The sequence below is a fragment of the Numida meleagris genome, chromosome 2 (genome assembly GCF_002078875.1).
Source record: "Numida meleagris isolate 19003 breed g44 Domestic line chromosome 2, NumMel1.0, whole genome shotgun sequence".
Classification (NCBI taxonomy): domain Eukaryota; kingdom Metazoa; phylum Chordata; class Aves; order Galliformes; family Numididae; genus Numida; species Numida meleagris.
Genome location: NC_034410.1, coordinates 54,426,231 through 54,445,209, shown reverse-complemented (window position 1 = coordinate 54,445,209; position 18,979 = coordinate 54,426,231). Strand labels below are relative to the sequence as shown.

At 42.7% G+C, this 18,979-nt stretch overlaps 1 protein-coding gene and 1 long non-coding RNA gene across 9 annotated transcripts in view; one reads left to right on the top strand and one right to left on the bottom strand.

The window, feature by feature from the left end:
- Nucleotides 1-18,979, top strand: part of NFATC1 (nuclear factor of activated T-cells 1) — a 116,269-nt gene that overhangs the window by 32,432 nt on the left and 64,858 nt on the right. For all 8 annotated transcript variants that reach the window (XM_021386527.1, XM_021386524.1, XM_021386522.1 and 5 more), the window contains exons 4-6: nt 12,775-12,977; nt 15,970-16,142; nt 18,194-18,334. In XM_021386527.1, the coding sequence (XP_021242202.1) occupies nt 12,775-12,977; nt 15,970-16,142; nt 18,194-18,334 (517 nt within the window). The remainder of the gene's footprint in view (nt 1-12,774; nt 12,978-15,969; nt 16,143-18,193; nt 18,335-18,979) is intronic.
- On the bottom strand, nt 6,539-11,826 carry LOC110393568. Its single transcript, XR_002435041.1, has 5 exons — nt 11,154-11,826; nt 10,981-11,071; nt 10,828-10,896; nt 10,418-10,496; nt 6,539-9,399 (listed from the first exon to the last, which is right to left on the bottom strand). It is a non-coding gene; the product is annotated as an uncharacterized LOC110393568 (long non-coding RNA).

Here is an 18,979-nt window from a genome sequence, read left to right as displayed (position 1 = left end):
ATTCTGGTCTACATTAAGAATTGCCAGCACGTCAAGGGAGGTGATTCTTCTCCTGCTCAGCTCTGATGAAGCCTCACTTGAAGCACCAGTTCTGGATTCCACAGTCCAAGAGAAACATGGGGCTACTGGAGAGAGTCCAACAAAGGGCCATGAAGATGATGAGGGGACTGAATGGAGCATCTCACCTATGAGGAAAGGCTGAGAGAGCTGGGACTTTCAACCTCGAGAAGAGAAGCCTAACAAGGGTCTTATCAATGTTCACAAATACTTGAAGCAAGGGTGCAGTAAATATAGATGTGAGCTGTTTTCATTATTGCCCAGTGACAGGACAAGAGGTGGTGTGCACGAACTGGAACACAGGGGGTGCCCCCTGAACACCAGGAAGCAGTTTTTTACTATGCGAGTGACTGAACACTGAATTGCTCTTCCAGAACAGTTGCAGAGTCTCCCTTCTTGGAGGCATTCAAAGACTGTCTGGACATGGGCCTGGGCAACCTGCTCTGGGTGTCTGTGCTTGAGCAGGGAGTTGGAGTAGATTTCCTGCAGAGGTTCCTTCCAACCTTAGCCATTCTGTGACCCAAGTTGATGGTCTTGAACCACTGCTATGAAAAGTTACAAGCAAATGCCCAAAACACATGACAGTGAAGTGCAAAACATTATGTCTGTAGCAGACTGTGCCACTGTGGGAATGTTCTCACAGAAAGTCTTCTGGATGTCTCTTCAGGATGGGTGCAGTGTGTCTTTCTTCCAGAGCTGCTGGGGTTTGTGAGAGACTCATGCTTTGAACTGTGCCCCAGGTCGGTTGCAGGACAGTTCTGTGTTTCAGTTTTATTTGGCTAAGCGTTGATGTCTGCAAGTAAGCTAATTGCCTTAGTTTTTCTCTGTCATCAGGGGAAAGCTTGTCATTATGCAGTTTAGGGAGCTATTAATTTTATTCTGGTGAGAACATCTGAAGTAGCTCAGGTAAGTCACACCTTCAGAGTGCAAATTTCATTTTGCTAGCTGTGAAGGCAGTCACGGTAACTACTCCTCAAGGTTGTCCAGCCTGTAGATGTTAGTTAGGTGCCATGAATCACCCAACTTTCCCCTGTTTATTTTTGGCTTGATGTGTCATGTATAATTAGGTATCACTGGGCCTAGCAGGCTTTACAATCTTACCAGTTAGCCAGGACCAAGATTTACTTCCTAGCTGAGATACCCAAGTGAGGTTTGAGTATGATGGGGAGGATTGATGGCTTTTGAGACGTTGGTGTTCCTATCTCAGGCTTGAGACTTAACCCGTGCCAGAGCCATGTTTTACCTCAACAAATTTATCTGAATACTGTCCTGGTTTGGATGTAAAATCACAGGTACTGGTCACTGGGACTCATTGTGCCTCCCTTTGAAGGAGAAGATGGTACTCTACTCAGTGCTCTCTTCAAATGCCATTCGTGTAATGGCATCCTACTACACCAACTGAAGCAAAGTGTCATCCATTTAAGCCAGCAAATAATCTTTTCTGCAAAGCTTTTGTTTGCAAGCTCTGTCATTAATATTTACAGTGTTTTATTTAGCTATCCTATTAGCTTTGAACAGGGTTGTGGTATGAGCTTGTCAGTATATGAGAGAAATTCTGCTGCAACAGTTGTTGCCAAGTAATTCTAGTCAACATGGCTCTTTAAAGTGATTGCTCGAAAGCTGTCCACAGGTCCTGAGAAAGTGTGTCGTAAGACTCTCTCATACCTGTTTGATTTACTCACTGTTAAAGATCACAGGCCTTTCAGTTCATTTTAGCCCTGGTGGTCTGTTGGACAGAGCTGTTCATGTTATGCTAGTTAGACAATCTGGTCTTCTGCATTCATTTTAAAATTCTGTTTCTATCAAAATTAAAAGACCTAAAGACTATGTTGTTTCTCATAAAGGTGCAAATGTCACAGGAGGTTTGTATTTTTTTGGTAAAATGTGTGACATCAATCAATGATATAACCATTGCTCTCAAACAACTCACAGTGTGGAATCCAATCTCAGAATTTTTCATATCTTAACCAGACTGTTTTGGAGGTCAAAACCTTGAAGCTGAGATTTAAAATATACCTGGCCTATTTTTATTGCTGCATTAAGATGCTTTCTCTGGAAGGCACGCTCTCAGATAAAAGTGCAGAGTAATTAGAGCTCTAGGACCAAGTGGATCAATGGTGGCTTGTGGAAGGAGAACAGGACCAAAAGTGCAAAACACATTGCCATTTCTACTCTAAGACAGGAACCACAAACAGCATTTTTATGAATGTTGTGTTTGTGCTTGTGATGACAACACTTTGGTACCTTTTGGGGGTTTAAAAAAATGGAAGCAGAACCTGTCTTGAAGAGCATGTACTTACAAACAGCACTTTTCTGTCTCCAAAGAGCAAGAGAGCTGTGTTAGTCTGTTTTATTTCTCAAGGAATGCAGGTGTAAATTCTGCATGAGGATTAGAGTCAAAGGGCTGGGAAGTGCTGTACCTTGCACAGTGAAGAAGGTTACTCTACCACATAGCACAGATGCTGATTTTTATTTTATAAGAAGGATGAAGCGGAAATTGGTTAAACATAGAGCAGACTCCAAATATATAAAAACTTGCTATGAAATGTTCTGTCTCTAATGTCATATGTATCTGTGATGAAGCAAAAACTATCTAGCAGAGAATTCCATAACTCTGTGACCATCTCTCTGCTCCTCTATTGGCAAAGCCATCCTCACTCTACACTTTTTTATAATGTGTTAAAAATGCTTTCCTTCATTAACTCACTTCTACATAAATAAAAAGGATAGAGGTGCTGTGAAGTTGGGAAGCCATCAGTATTCATGTTACTCACAGAAGAAGCAAGAAGTTTTATTTCAGACCTTCACACAGCCTCCTTTCCGGCTCCTTCCTTTCCCTAAACAGAGAAGGCAATCTGGGCTTAACTCATGGACTGTCTAATTATACTATGTCCCACTTGGGACGTGCAACCGTATAGTGTGCTAGTGCACAACATGCTTTGTCTCCTTCTGGCACTGAGTTTCATTTTTAGTTCCTGCTCTGTGCTGCGGTCTTTGACTCTGTTTGCTAGTTAAACAGTATGGAGTCTTAGATAAGAATTATTTTGTCCTTTTAAAGGAGTTGTTGGAAATCAGTGATCACACAGTGAGAAATCAAAAATCAAAAGAGTATTTATGCTAATTTTCATGGCAACAAAACACCTAGTCCAATATTCATTTTATTAATACGGCTCAGTATTTGTTGTTCTCCAAATATTTACAGAGATAATGCCTTTAAGCATAGCCACAGCTTTCTGCCTTCAGAGGTAGTTTAAAAAATATCTTTGGAATAGGTGTAAAAATATAGGGGAAAGGTAATAACTTCTAGTCTAATACTGTCCCATTCGTGTGTCTGTGAACCTCAGAGGAGTTTTGCCTAGAAGTGTGTTGCCCCTGTCCTGTGTGAACCAAGATTCACCTTGGTGTGCAGTAAAAAGCTTTGATTCTTCAGCAGATAATCCCCAGGGGTAGCTGGGCACCCCATTATCTCTGAAATTGGAGGCACGCAGGTATTGCAGTGCTTTTGAGCCACCAGATGACAGTGAGGCATTTGAAGAAGTTGCTGGTGGATATTTGCGGTAGCATGGAGCTGTCACTGGGATGGATGCTGGCATCCTCCAGAAGACATCAGTACGGAGAGTGTCTAATGCTTTCCTGCTTGCAGCACCTATCACACACCTGAGGATTCCAGGACGGCCTGTGTTAGCCACACAAGTGTGAGCTTTCTGCAGAGGAACAGTGCATAAATGGCACGACAAAAGGCAACTGCAATTTGCACGCAGGCTGCCTAGGATGGAAAGCCCCAGAAGGCTGCTCATGGTGGCTGTGCAGCAGTGCAAACTATCCATGTTGTCCTCCTGTGCAGGGCCAGCTGCAGCCACCTCAGGGAAGCACGAGGCTGTTGAGGAGACGAAAAACTTGGTTTAGGTGGGCGACCTGGATTTGGTGTCCCTCCCTCCATGAGACTCTCCTAGCCCTGTCCTGAGAGAGCTGTGCAGAGGTTCTTAGAGCTCACAGATGCAAAGTTGGGTGATGCCCTCTTGGAGATGGGTTGTGATATATCTTGGAGATGGCTAGCTGCCTTTGATCGCCTGAAAGCGAGTCTGGGAACAGCTATGATTAGGGAAGGGCATCTTGGTCTCATGGTAGAAGATTGCCTTCTGCTTCACCACCTGCTATGTTCTGGGTGCAAGAATAATAATGATGTCCCAGTGATCCAGTGAACAAGGTGTCTGTTAGTTACTCTGATGGATGTCATTCTCATAAGTCTAATGATAATGATTTTTTTGAGGAGTGTGAACTGGGTTGGTTTCTAGGTACACCTGTTTTTGAGGAAGAGCTTTCCTAGAAACAGGGAGCAGCATCTTGCGGCTGTTTAGAGAAGGAGATCTCATGGCTGTTCTGGGAGCCATGAAGCAGCCACGAAGGCTGTTTTTCCCGGGATGGAGAATGAAATGACTTGAGAGCCAGTGACCGAGTACAGAGCATCTCTATTACATTAAGATTAATAATTCCTCACAGCATATTTGCAGCTGGAAGTTTAATATAGATCTTTACTCATCATGATGTGAACAGCTGCTCTTTTGCTGCACTGCTGAATTTAAGTCCAAGTGGCAGCACTAGAAAGTGCCACATAAAACACACTCCGGCTGCTTTTCATTCACTCCTTCCATCCAACTCTCACTCTCTGCCTAGGCTTAGCTCTTTGCAAGAATAAGCAGTCTTATTTTTATTTGTGGACCAACTCTTGAACATTTGGATCTTAAAGCAGAGTTTGAGTGAATCCAAGCAAAATGGATTTCCAGAAAGGAAAAATAAATCTTGAAAGCAGCACAAAAACTGTAGGAATTTCTGTTACTTTTTTATGTGAAGTGAGTGAGGGACTGTGGAGAGTGGCATGGATGTTATGTCATACAGGGCATAAATGGTACACTCTTTCTGGCCAACCATGTCAGATAAAATTCAGAGAAGCTACTATGGCCAGAGGGTAATCTCAGCTTTTACAAAACAGGTCAGTTGTTTTGTTTTCTGGTATTTTTTTCTTGTTGTTGTTGTTGTTGTTTTTAACTGAAGTTCTTCTGCTCTAATGTTTCGAATAAGATACTCCCTTTTTTTGGCTTGTGCTCTCTCTAGAGAACACAGTGTACAAGAGCACCTGAGTGGCCCAAGTTTAGCACCTCTGATTTGCATCCATGCTGACATGTGGTCTGGACCTGGGTTTTGGACCTAATCAAAAAATTGGCAACCTCTCTTGCTCGCCTGGTTCCCGGCAAAGGGAAGGGGAGCCTGTCATGTTAGTCAACACGTGAGTTTGCCTCTTGTGTTGCGCTGCTTCCAGTCCTAGGTGTGCTTTGGGCTGCAGCAGCCTGCACTGTTCTGGTCTGGAGCCCTAAAATGAATAGAGGGCACTTTAGTAGTACAGTAGTGGACGAAACATGTCCACGTGAGGAGCACGATGCTAAAGCTGGAAAGAAACAGGGATGATAAAAGAGCCCACTGTGAGTTAGGGACCACGGCAGTTCATGAACCAGTCTTTTAATTTAATTTTTTAGTTTTTTGCAGAGCAGTAGTTTCCTGCCTTTTTGGTTCTTCAGCAAAAGGTCCTTGGGCATATTCAGCTGAGGGGAAGCCAATGCAAGGGATCTAAGGGACTTGCCCAAGCAAAGGTCAGGCAGGATCCCTGTAGTGAACATGAGAATAGATCTCCAGGTCTCCTGATCTTGGTTTCAGTGCCTTTGCTTCACATGACAGTCATTGCCTGGAAAACCAACTTTTCCTTCTACCCATTTAAACCCATGATGTAACAGCTTACATCTCCAGATACTTCTGTGTGGTAGCTGAAAGTATTATTTTTTCTTAAAAATCAGAGTGATCACTCTGGTTTTTTGCATGCTTGGTGTTTACAGCTAAAATCGATACCTGAAACGTTTATGCACTTTCTTTATAGTTTAAACAGCTCGATCTTCAATTTGTTTTTGAAAAATTGAGACACTGAATACTCACTGATGTTATGTTTTTGAGGCTGTATATTAGGTACATTTTTAAAATATGACAATTTCTTTTATCATTTATCACATGCAGTTACCATATAAAATAAAGACCTACTGATTGAGACAGATTGCAGTAAAGCTATTTTGTCGAGTTCTTGAAGCTCTAGCTTAAAGAGACAAGCAGCAATTACTTCAAAGATTTCACTGTTTTATAGATTTTACATTTTATCACATTTTCCTGTTTTGAAAGTGTTCAGCACTTGCATTCCAAACCATTGATTAGAGAATAAGCAAAAGAAATCCTCCTTCGCCAGACTGTTTAGTCTTGCTAATGGTTCTCTCTAGACTAACTCTCTAGCACAGATCATTCCTTGAACAGTTATAAAGTATGTGTGAGACTGACAGATATGTAAAGCACTGCTGAATGCAGGCAGCATGGCCATCAGTGGCATGGTTGGAGAAGAGGAGGTAGATACTCTTCTTATTATTTTTAGAGGTATAAATGGGTTTATTTTCACACAGACTTGATTATGTATCAAATACACAAAGAACAGGCACACAAATTTACAAACTGATTGCTGATACAGATGTTACATATGGATTTTTTGCCCATCATTATCATGAAGAACACAGCACTTAATAGCCTGGACAATATCAAGCACAAGCTCTTGACTAGTTTAGAGGATGGATATGAAGTCGCTGGTTGTGCCCCACACTGGTATTAGTGGGAACTGATGTCCTGAAAACATTGGAATGGATTAAGCCCTAAATCAGCAGCGACACTCATTTAACATATTTACAGAGTTAGAGACTGGGGAACGTACTGGTTTAGGTGCCTGCAAAAAAGAAGCATGTGTGCCTGTGGTCTTTTTCCAGAACTCCCTGTAAGTGCACCGAAAAGTAATTCCATAGAGTAGTGCCCTTTTTCTCCTGATTGTGTCAGTGGGTGCAGATGGTGTACCTGGCTGGTGCGTCTGGCCATAATGGCCTCCCTGTCTCCCACCAGAATGGAACCATTCTTTCAGCGGCCTCCAGGAGCCTTTCCAGGCACAGAGAACTTATAGTTATGACAGGTAGCTTTCTGAGCATTTCAGCAGATAATTCAGCATGCCAAAAGCACAAAGTACTTCAGCGGAAGCACACAGGATATTTCAGCTTTTAAAATAAATGTCCTAGCTTAAATAGTGGAAGTTTTCCTTGCAGTCTCTAGAATAATCGTTGTTTCTGAAATAGCATTTGAGATATTGGATGGGGCGCATCATCTGAAAAAATTCCTCACAATTCAGTAGCTGCAGTGAGGTTGGAGAGGTTTTGTTGTTTTTCTGATGTTTATGTTAAAAACACTTCAGCTTCTTCTGCTTTTTGTTTTCAGGTCTGTTCAATTCTGATTGCCAAATTTTGTAGATACGTACCAGGCACCTTGTTTGGATACAACAGGAACACCCTGTGGTTGGGTATGCTCATGTTTGCGATAAACCTCAGTTTATGATTGATGTAGGTCTAAATCAGGTGCTACCTCACAGTCAGATGTTTGCTGCTTGGGAGAAATGGTTCTGTTTTCCTTGTGATTTGCTGGCTGTCAGAGGAACGCCTCCTGGCATTCAGTACCACACTGCCTGGACGTGCTGGAACAATAAGCCCATTCCACATTGTGCACTCCAAGGGAAAGGCTGGGATTTTCTTTGGCACCATGCAGCAAGATGAGCAGCAATTTACTAATGAGAGCCAAGAGGTGTTGGTGAGAGAGGGTGTTGTGAAAACGATGACAGAGAGGTTTAGGAATTCCAAAGAAAGCTTGCTGTGGTGCAGTAGTCACCCAGGCGGTGCAGTCTTCTCTCACTCTTGCGTAAGATGATGTAAGATGATGAAGAGCTTAACCGTGATCAGTCCTGTTCTGGACGTTAATTACTGGTGACTGCATTGCTTTTGATAGAATGAGAGGAGTATAAAACAGGCCCGCAATTAAGTCTGATTTTGATCTTGGCAGCTTCAGACAATACATATGCAAATATCATTGGAGACTAGTTCAAATATTTTTTACAGTGTTGCTCAAAAAGGAAAAGAGCAGGTTAGTCAGTGGTCAGTCAAGAGAGGAGACCATGACCTACTTTCACTTCAAAACCAATAACATTGACCACAGCGGTCTTATCTACATACTCAAGTTTTTCCTGCATCTCTACTTTGTATTAAAACAGGTAGTTGCTGTATTCTCACCTTTATGGGGAAGAAAAACTCATTCAAATGTGCATTTGATCCTTAGTTGGAGCAAAGTCCCTTTAGACTTCCACATCAGGGGAATGTATGGTTCTTTCCACTTGGATCTGGGTATTGCCAAGCAAAGCATACTTGATAGGAAAGGCACATCTTTTTTTTTTATGAATCCTTCAGCTGAGGGCAGCCTTTGTCACCCGTACTCAGCCACTGAGGTATTATGAGAAGAGCTTCAGCTTTGGGACTGTGTTACACAGAGAAAAAGATAAAAATAGGGTGTCTGACGCACGCATCCCGTGTTGCATGCCAGGAAACAGAATCTTTATACCAAGTACAGTATTCCAGAGCATGCATGGAAAATATGCGTGTATGTGAACATGTGAAATCTTTCCTAACTAATAGAAATACCTAGTTCCCCTTTACCCCTTCCCCTTTCACGTTCACCTTGCTTGCTATTTCCTTAACCTGTTGACAAATGTAACAGCCGAGAGTACTACAGCTTTTCCTGTACTGCCACTGCTCCCCTTTTCATTCTTCTGAATGATGTGACAGTAATGTCACACTTCTACATTTTGGGGGAGCCACAGAGTATTCTTGCTGTACCTGCTGAAAGTATGCAAAATCTTGCCGGTTCTCCAGACATCTACAGCATGCCAAAAACTCTTCCAAAGTGCAACATTGCCTGTCACAGAAATTGTACACTGGGAGAATGACTTGAAGTTAGTCATCCACAGTATGTGCCCCTTAAATGTTAATCCTTGCATTGTTGTCTGTTATTGCTTCTATTGGAATATAAGACTGTCACATAATATAAAATTAATGAATATGATGCAGTGAGTAAAACACAAAGGGAAATATGTGTTTGAGATCAGATGTCTCCTACTACAGAACATAAAACTTACAGTTGAGTGAGGATTTTGCCTGTGTTGGTGGCTGCAAAATCAGCTGTACAGTAACTGGATTAGCAAGCTTCCTGGATGCTTTTGACACTTCCTGTCTCAAGAAAGCTCGTGTTTGTTCATCATGCTGAGCACTGTTTGTCTTCAGATTCAGAACTACTAGATGGGGAAGAGCTCCTAGACACTGGATGAGTTAGTGATGTATGATGTATCCAGAGAAAGCTCATGGCTTAGTGAAGCCCAGCAGAGGTGTACAACAGGACCTTTAAAAAAGAAATAAAATCATAAATCTAGTTTGAAGATCACACTGTTTAAAAAACAATGCAAAACGTGCTTAATATTTATTTTCCAGCATTTAGACTCTTCTTGTGGGAGGGCAGGTATACAAAGGTGAGGGCTTTGCATTTTAGGTTGATTCCTAGTAAAAAACCTGTGGGAAAAATACTGGCTGAGACTCACAAGTAGGTTACAAGATACAGCAGTAGCTAAGTTCTGATTTAAAGATAAAGCCTGAAATGCCAGAACCCAAAGCAAGACTAACACTTATTGACCCATTTGCCCTGATTCAGAAAAACACATGGGCAACTCAGTGTGTGATTTTGCTTTTGCCGAATTGAGGCTTAAGTTACTTGCTGGTCTATTTTTACTTTTTAAGCAGCCTTGTAATTCAATATGGGTTTGTTTTAATTTTACACACTCCATAAAAAGCACCCTCCGTAACAAGTTGGAGAAGTCACTGCTGGTAATGCATAGCTACGTAGTTTTTTCTTCCAGCAGCTTCCTGTAGAAATTTAATCGGTTTGTGTGTCACACTTTAGTACTTTTTCCTCTGTGAACCTGCATTATGCTTACGATCAAAAATACTCAGCAGTACCCCGTGTCTCCTCTGTCACCATGGCCTCGATGCTGAGACTCTAGAAATGTTGACGCGGTGTGAGCTCAGTCCGGGCTGAATCCAGGTCACTCTGCTAGCCCTGCTCAAGTCAGTGGCAGTAGTAAACAGCTACGGCTGCAAGGCACGCGGGGACAGAGATGTGCTGAGTAAGGCGGTGGCTTCCCCGTGGTTGCCAGCTGTGCTGGAAGCACACAAGCTGCTCAGACTGCATCTCTACAATCTGGGAGTTAAAACCATAAAATTCTATTTTTGCAGCATAGCACAGATCTTGATGTTGAGAATCTTTCTGCTGCCAGACATAGGAGCCATGTGTTTTGAGAACTACCTTGTTTTGGAAGGGGAAGTGCACTGTTTTGGTACAGGCAGTGGCTGCAGAGATGACTTACAGTGGGGTCAAAGGCAGGAGAGCTGAGGACTGCTGCAGTATCACGAAGCTCAGCCTCATGGCAGGCATGTTTCAAACTCCTGCTGGAGAAAAACACCTTTTGTTAAGGTTTCCCACTGAAATCTTGGAAATGCAGCTTCTTGCAGTTATTCAAGCAGCAAATTAGAAAGTCACTGCCACTGTTTGCTTGTGACCCAGCAGAGAAGCAGCCTGTCCCCTGCTGCTCCTGGCTCTGAGGCTGGCAACTGAACTGAAAGACACAGACCACGGCACCTCTGTGAGGGCTGAGGTTGAGATCTGTTTTCCTCTCTCCACCGTTCTGACAATGCCTGCGTTGGAGACAGGGAAGAGGTGTGGAGGAGTTAATGAAAGCAGTAGAGCCTCCAGCCTCCTCCACAAAGAGCTACGCACATTAAAGAAATGGCAGCAGATCCTCCTGCGTGATCCAGGATCATGGGAGAGGCCCACCCAGCAGATCCTCTGTGGAAAAATAAATAAAAAGCTGTGGAGAAGTGGCTTTGTTTGCACTTTCCTAGACCATAAATTAAAAGTGTTCCTGCTCACCAAGATGTAATCAGTGGTATACTTTAGAACCATCTGAGTTAGTGATGGTGTAGTGATGCTATACAGCTCCTGAAAGCCTGGCCTATCCCACCTGAAATATTAGCAGAGAAAACTACATGTATAACAGAGCGAGAATGTTTCCTCAGCACTATGTACGTCCTGTTACTGCCCACCTGGTTCATGCTCCTCTCTCTTGCAGCTGCTGCATCCTCCCTTCCCACAATGCAGAGCTTCACAGCTCTCAGGTGCAAGACAGTTATTCTGAGGGCTTGTTCCCCAGTGTCAGGTGGTAGCATGAAGAAATGGTAGAGTAGTGTGAGATGGAAGAGCTAGAGGAACATGGGACTGGGAATCCCATGTGGCACAAATCCCATGTGGCTGGGATTAGCTCAGCGTGAGTGCTGGCAGCTGATGTGGTTGGGGCCTGTAGCAGGCACAGTCCCTGAGCATGCTTCTGGGAGCCACTGCGCTGTGATCTCTGTGTCCTGGCTTGCTGCAAAAGGGTATAGCTGCCTGAGCTGACTGGCTGAAGTGATGGTGTGGCAAGCACACTGAGGTCAGTCAGGAGGTGTGAGGAGAGGAAACTGTAAAACCTCTCTGCCTGCCTGGGACACATTCTGCATGCAGCAGCAAGCTCCCTTTGCGTGGCATGGCAGTATGAGCCAGCCTGGTACCTGCCAGTTTTTGCCAGGCATTGGAGCAGATGCACTCAATTGAATTATTTCCCTGCCAAAAAACTGTGCACCCCTCATGCCAGTCTTTTGGGCTCACTGAGCTTGCTCATCCTGGGCTTTACCACAGCCAGGGCTGATCTTGAAGACCGTCATAGACTGAAGATGAGAAGTCAGCCAGGTGAGCCAAACTGGCAGGTGTGGAGCTCAGTTCGTGTCTGCTTGAAGACAGCCTCTACTTGGCAGCATCTGCTGTATTCTTGTTTTTCACAGAGTTTAGGCTGGCCTTGGCTTAAACACTGAGCGGCAAAGCCACGAGGCCCTGTGCTTTGGAGCAGAGGTGTGCTGGTGACAGAGGAGTGGGATGCATGCGGCTCACTCTTGTGCTGTCTGCTCTCCCTAGGCAAACTGGGCTGTGGCCTTTGCACCGGCATAAACCCCAGGTGGCTTCTTCAGGGCGACAGTATAGAGGGTAGCCGCTACTCCTGCTTTGACGTGTAGTAGAAATAACTCTTGTTGGCATCAGAGTTGTCACTGTAACAGGAATGAGGCTCAAGTCAGGCTCAGTAGCTTCAGTGAGATTTCTGTGCAATTATAAGATGAATTTGCACACATGGTGAGCAATGAGCTGTGTACACATGATCTGTCTCCATTCTGTTCCAGTTTTTATTGACATAAAAATCAGCGAGAGGAAGTGTCCTGCACATCCTCCACCCTTGGAACAACTGAGCAAGTTCAGAGATGGATCATCTATGCTCTTTCCACATGCAAACCCTCTTGGCGTTGCCACCGTCACTACTGCGGATGAGCATTGACTGCATTGTTTTTTTGCCAAACTCTGCAACAGAATTTATGCAAAGATTTCTGTGGACATAGCAGGAGCGCACAAAAGTTCACCTCATCTAAAGTGCCTCAGGCATCCAGGATAATGAGACATTTTCTGAGTGCACCTTTTTATTGTACCAATATTACATTACAGGAAAAATTGAAGGGGGAAACTTAACACATAGCACCTGTCACAAGTTCTTTTCTTGAATTAGACTCTCCTGCTTATAAAAATTTAATTGATTCCTAGCAGTTTATGTCCATGGTGCTCAGTGGGTGTTTTCTGTTCTCTTGCCAGCTGCACGGTTACTTAGAAAGTGAGCCCCTCACGCTACAGTTGTTCATTGGGACTGCAGACGACCGCCTGCTGCGACCCCATGCTTTCTACCAGGTTCATCGAATCACTGGGAAGACTGTTTCCACCACCAGCCACGAAACAATACTTTCCAACACCAAAGTCTTGGAAATCCCACTTCTTCCAGAGAACAACATGAGAGCAACGTAAGACCCAGACACTATACGTGACTGCTTAGCAGTTTCCTCTTGGTCTTCCCACTTAATTGCTTCTGTTTTGTGTTATTTTTTTTCCTTATATGCTATTTTCCTTATTCTGTCCTTTTTTTTAAATCCTCTCAGTAGTAGTAGGTTTTCACAACTTTGCCACGACAAACTGCCTCTCATCAGCTTAACAACAAAATGATCTTTGCAAATATTTATGACAACTGATTGCTTTCATTCTAGAGTTTCAGCCAATGTGCTTATTTGCCATTTAAAATAAGTGTCTCGGTTACCAAGCTCTAAATATCTCCTACCTCAGCTCCTGCATTTAGTTTCTAAATATGACACCTCTTACTCCTGTATGTGCTAGCACAAGGAGCAGGGCCTATTAAAATTTATCTTTGGCTGTCAATGGAACCTCTTAGAGGACATTTCCAAGTAACCAAGCCTTTTTCAAGACAAACAAAACCATTCTTAGTTCTTATGTAATAAATATCCACATTTTTCCAGTGGCATTTGGTTTAGAAGCAAAATTTTTAGGAAAGGAGTAAAGATGTTAAAACTTAGAGAATGCAGTTACTAAACCGGGATGAGTTTTCCCATGCAGGAAAGCAAGCATCCACACCTAAGAACTTCTGAATTAATAGGAATCTGAGTGTTAATGGCCACAGCACCGACACACACAGGTAAATTTCATTATAGAATTGTGTATAAGGCATCCAATATCGAGCTGGGTATGTGACATAAACAAGACCCTCCGTATGATTTAATCCACTCCCTTCTTCAACCCTCATTCAGTGATGCTAACCCTTCTCCAAATAACCTGCCTTGGGAGGAATTCGTATGTACATCTTCTGGTGTATAAATGTGCACGTATACATGTTTGTGTGTATTTACAGGGAGACAGAAAAGATAGGTAAATAAACAGAAAGAAAGCAGGCCCCACCACAACAAAGACCATGGGAAATCCCAGGGAGCTTTCAAAAGCCACGATTTTACTCCTTGTTATTCATACACTGTTTTCTTCACCTTAATGAAGTGAAAAATGGTATCAGACACTTGAAGCCCTTCTGCATGTAGCAGTTATTAAAAGCTGGTTTGCAGTGTCATGCGCAACATGTGCTGGAGTGCATCATGTAAATAGAAGAACTAGAATGTGATTAACTGCATTGCCAGCTGGGATTAGGATCATCACTCAAGACCTGAGGACCTCTGTCACTTCTTTGTGTTAAGTCGTGACAAGCATGCAAAATTAGTGACCCCATTTTCTGTCATTGTAAGCTGGCACAATTCTGTTGAAGTTATTGAAATTTCTCTAGTTTGTGCCCAGAAAATATTTTTTTTGCCCTTTTTTTATCCAGTTTGAATAATATTTTTGGCCATATAGGCACATTAATACTGTCTCTGTCATCTTTCCCTTTAGAATAAAGGTAGTCACACAGTTCTGGAACCAAACTGAGTATTTTCATGACACATGTGCCAGATCATAGTAGTTCTCCCAAGAACCACAAACAGTGCTTTGGCTTATATAAGCCTTATATGTCAATACTCTAAAACATCATGTAGTGCTAAAAATGAATTGAAATTTAGAGCCAAAGACTTTTGTCACAGATACTTTGTGTTTTTAGGCTTTCATATTATGAAACGGTGAAGCTCATCTGCATATTTTAACTTTGCACATTTAACTGCTCCTATCAATTTCAAATTTTAATATCTATGACTTTACAAGCCTGAATTTACATGCTTCTCTGTACCTTACAGAGTCTGAACCAATTGTTAATTTTTTTGGTGTTGTTTTACAACTCTTGCTATGAAAGAGACAATAGTGAGATGCGCATCATTGCTTCTGTATCACATGGACTACTGCATAGAATTCTGACAAACGTGCAAATATTTCATAATTCTATGGCTTCCTCTCCTAATATGCTTTGTTAAGAAGCATTAATACATTCATTAGTTTCTTCGATCGTACCAGCAAAGGTCTTTTTGTTATGCTGAAATCTATACTTCAAAAAAAGATGCAGGTCAAAACCAGGCTGCCATAGTTCTTGTTTGCAGTTTGCTTCAGAACTGGGCTTCAAAGGTCTGGAGGAGGAATTAAACTCTTTAATTCAAAATAAAATTAAACTATACATAGTGTAATAAAATGCATGCCAGAGACCAGTACCCAGAATAAACTGCAGTGCAGACTTTGTAGTCTTAACCAAAGCAGAGGTATTTTTGCAGTGGGTTTTTGAGTGTGTCTGTTTATTTATCTTTTGTTCTGTGAACTTTCTCTGTTGGAATTTGCTTTGACAGAAATTCTGACTCATTCACAAGAAAACCAAAATTGAAAAATAGGAGTAAGAGAGGTCAGAAATAGCAGGAGTTCTTTCTGACAAAAAGCACATTTTTCTCTAATGTAGAGGGGAAACCTAGAGTTTATTTTTTTCATGCAAAGCTTCAGCTCAGTTCTCAGCATATGACTTACAAATTCGCTCAAATACTAGCCCACTGACAGTAGGACTGACTCAATGAGAACTGTGCTCAATAATAAGCATTGTCAGGACTTTGCTCTAGCATAAAAATCATGGGATGTTTTTATCCAAATTAGCCATAACATGTGAAATTGTTAGTATGTCTGCATTCTAAGTTTGTAACACTGTGTGCAGTAATGTCCTATTCCGTGGACTTCTTTAGTCTATTTCTTTGCACTTCAGCTAGCCTGTAAGCTCAATCCTTACAGGATGCGTTGGGGTGGGAGGATCTTTTGCATTTTCTCCCTCTGGCTATTGAAGTAACATCCTACATTTGTGTGCTCAACTCTAACTGCTATGTGTTACTACTGATAGCCTAAACTGAGCTGCTTGTGGATGAAGTCTGCTGTGTTTAGCTTGGTCATGGGGCTGCGTCAGACACAGAAGATGTACAGGAGAGAGGGAGGAAACTGCATACTTATGTCCTTCTGAAGTCTGCTTGAAATGAGTTGAATTGCTCTGTGTTTCCTTTTGGGTAGCATTGACTGTGCTGGAATATTAAAGCTCAGAAACTCAGACATCGAGCTGCGAAAGGGAGAAACAGACATTGGGCGGAAGAACACACGTGTGCGGTTGGTCTTCCGAGTTCACATCCCGCAGTCCAACGGGAGGACCCTCTCTTTGCAAGTAGCCTCCAACCCTATCGAGTGCTGTAAGTAACAACAAATCTTTCTCTTGCTAACTGTTGCGTCACTCAGCATGCAGCCTTTGTCCATCAACATGCTAACCACTTGTTTTGCTGTACCTGTCTAGTCAATGAACCTTGCTCTATTTTGCAAAAATGCATGACAAAAAAGTATTGACAAAAGTATTGATGACAAAATACCTTTGCTTTAGAAAAAAATGTGTAGCAAAAACAGTACTGTTAAGCTAACAATAGACCTGGAATTGACAACTTGTTTTTTTGGTGACTTCATATCATACAGGCAGCTACCATAAGAGTTCTGGAAAACAGCTATCATGTCCTAGTCACTCTCTCTCCCCAGCATAAAGCAAAAATCAGCAAACAAAATCAGAACACTTTGATGAAGGGCTAGCAATATACCAGAGCTGACACCCTGGCTCAAGCTGCTTGGCATGGTATTTTTCTAGGGATTGTTAATAGCGAAGCTCCAGGAAAGAGCATCCCTGCATTCCTCTTGCTAAAGCAGTGTCATCAGTGACAGACTTTAAGACCAGTGATGGTATGTCGTCTGCGACAACGTACTAAAGCTTCCCTTCCGTCCCCACCTCCGCGTGCAGGGGCATTTTGGCGCTACATACCATGTATGTGTCCTGTATACCCCTGCACATGGAGGTGCGGACGGAAGGGAAGCCTTAGTACGTTGTCGCAGACGACAATGGTACTCCATCCTTTTTTGCAGGGCAGCACTGATGCCGTTCTGATAGTCTGAGTCTATAAGAAAAGCAAGCTTTGTAAGAAAGAGCAGTGTTGTTTTACCAACAGTTATAGCCTTCTTCCTTCATAGTCATTCATTTAAATAAACAAGTGGTGGTGGTGGGAAGGAAGTTATATTAAGATATGCCAATGTTATTTTGAAGAATAGCAGAGTCTCCATACCTATAACAGGTAGACTGACATAAAGCCATATCTTCTGTCCAGGATATGTGTGAGATGAATAATTTTCCCTGTTTCTTTTTTGAAAAAGCTTTAGGTCAATAGACATCAAGGAAAAAAAAAAGAAAAAAAAAAGGAGAAGCCATGGTTTCATCCTGCTCCTTGCAGTAGCTGATGAGACTTTTTAAATTGCTATGTAGCAAGATAAGGCCACAGTTTGAATACATCCTGAACAGTCCATCCAAATGCGCAAAATTCAAGAGGCCACTAAATATGAAGCCACTTGGATTTCTATCTGTGACTTGCAGTTTTGAGTATGATGAGCAAACGCATGGTACATGGTTCCTCAAAGGAATGGAAAACAGGAGGGAAAAAAAAGTGCTGGCGTTATTTCCAGTGCAGAATGTGGAATAAGCTGGTGCCAAAAACTTCATGCATCTCTTAGTGCATATGACACCAGGAGTAACCATGTAATCTGGATAAAATGTCACATCATCCCTTGAAGTTCAGCCGTGCTCACTCCATGTCACAGTTTGGATGATAAAATATTTGCCACGAGAATACGGTTTCTGTTTGCATGAATGTATGCTTTGGCACTCAGGTGTTGGTGGAAATACGCTTTCTAAACCATGAACCTATGCTGGATTGTGAGGCTCATAGCTACTGCTAAAAGTCAATTTGCAGAATTGAAAATATGGTTGTAGTGACAGAAATGCAGTTTGGATGTGGATCGTCTTGTTCTCGTGTATGCCTTGTAAATGCGTGGCATATATTTGACAGATGAAGCATTCTTTTGTCTCTCAGATAAATCACTCTAAATGAACAAATTTCACTAAAAGTACTCTTTTTGGCACAGTACAGATCAAGCTGAGTTTTAAACTTAAACAGCTTGGGTTTTTTTGTGAGCTTTTTGAATCTGTGCCGCTATATTTGATAACGGTATTGTTTATGACAAAGGCACTTGGAAACCATGTTTCCTACAGATCTTCTGACTGTTCCTTGTTTTTCTATCAAACTCAGCTTATCTTATGAGAGTAAGGATTGCAAGCATTAAGTCTCTTACTAATGCAATATTTATTTATTTTTGTGTGTTTGTGGTTGCTTTTTTTCTTCTTCTTTTTTTTTTCTTTTATATACCTCTCCAGCTCAGAGATCTGCCCAAGAACTGCCTCTGGTGGAGAAGCAAAGTGCTGACAGCTTTCCTGTTACTGGAGGGAAGAAAATGATTCTGACCGGCCATAACTTTCTGCAAGACTCGAAAGTCATCTTTTTGGAGAAAGCACCAGGTATGTCTTTTCAATTTAGACTCATGTCTGCCTTTCCCCCCGTTACAAAATCCTGGCCAAATGGTGATAGCATCATCCCCATAATCACATTTTCCTCTGCGCATAGTATGTTTTCCACATTTCTGGGATAAGGCTTGAGAGTGGTCTGTGCCGTGCCCAGCACCGAGGCCTCATGCTGCAGCAGATGTAGACACAGGCAGGCAGCAATGAGGCTGTTTCTGCAGCAGAGCAACAGTGGAAGAGCACTGGAGGCCCGCAGTGGCATTCCTTGTAACGCCTGCATGGTGGAGTGGGAGCAAGGCTGTGAGTCAAAGTCAGGCTCTGAAACGAGATAGTTAAGGATAGCTTGGAGTCTTGTTTTGGAAAGGGTTTCCGTGGCACTGGCTCAAGCCACGGATTCCTCAGCTGCCGGCTGAGGCCCCCCCCTGCACTTTCAAGCATCTTGGGCGCTCCTCAGGCCAGCCCTGTGGTGTCAGCAGAGCAGTAGGAAGGGGAGCCCCGGTGGGGAGGGGACTGAGGAGACACGAGACCCTCCCCCCTGACTAGAGCACTGCTCTAGAGCACCCAGGGGACAAGTGGGGGCCTTCCCTGAAGGTTCACAGCATGCTCCAAGTCACCAAAAGTAGGCATCAGGCTGAGGCAGAG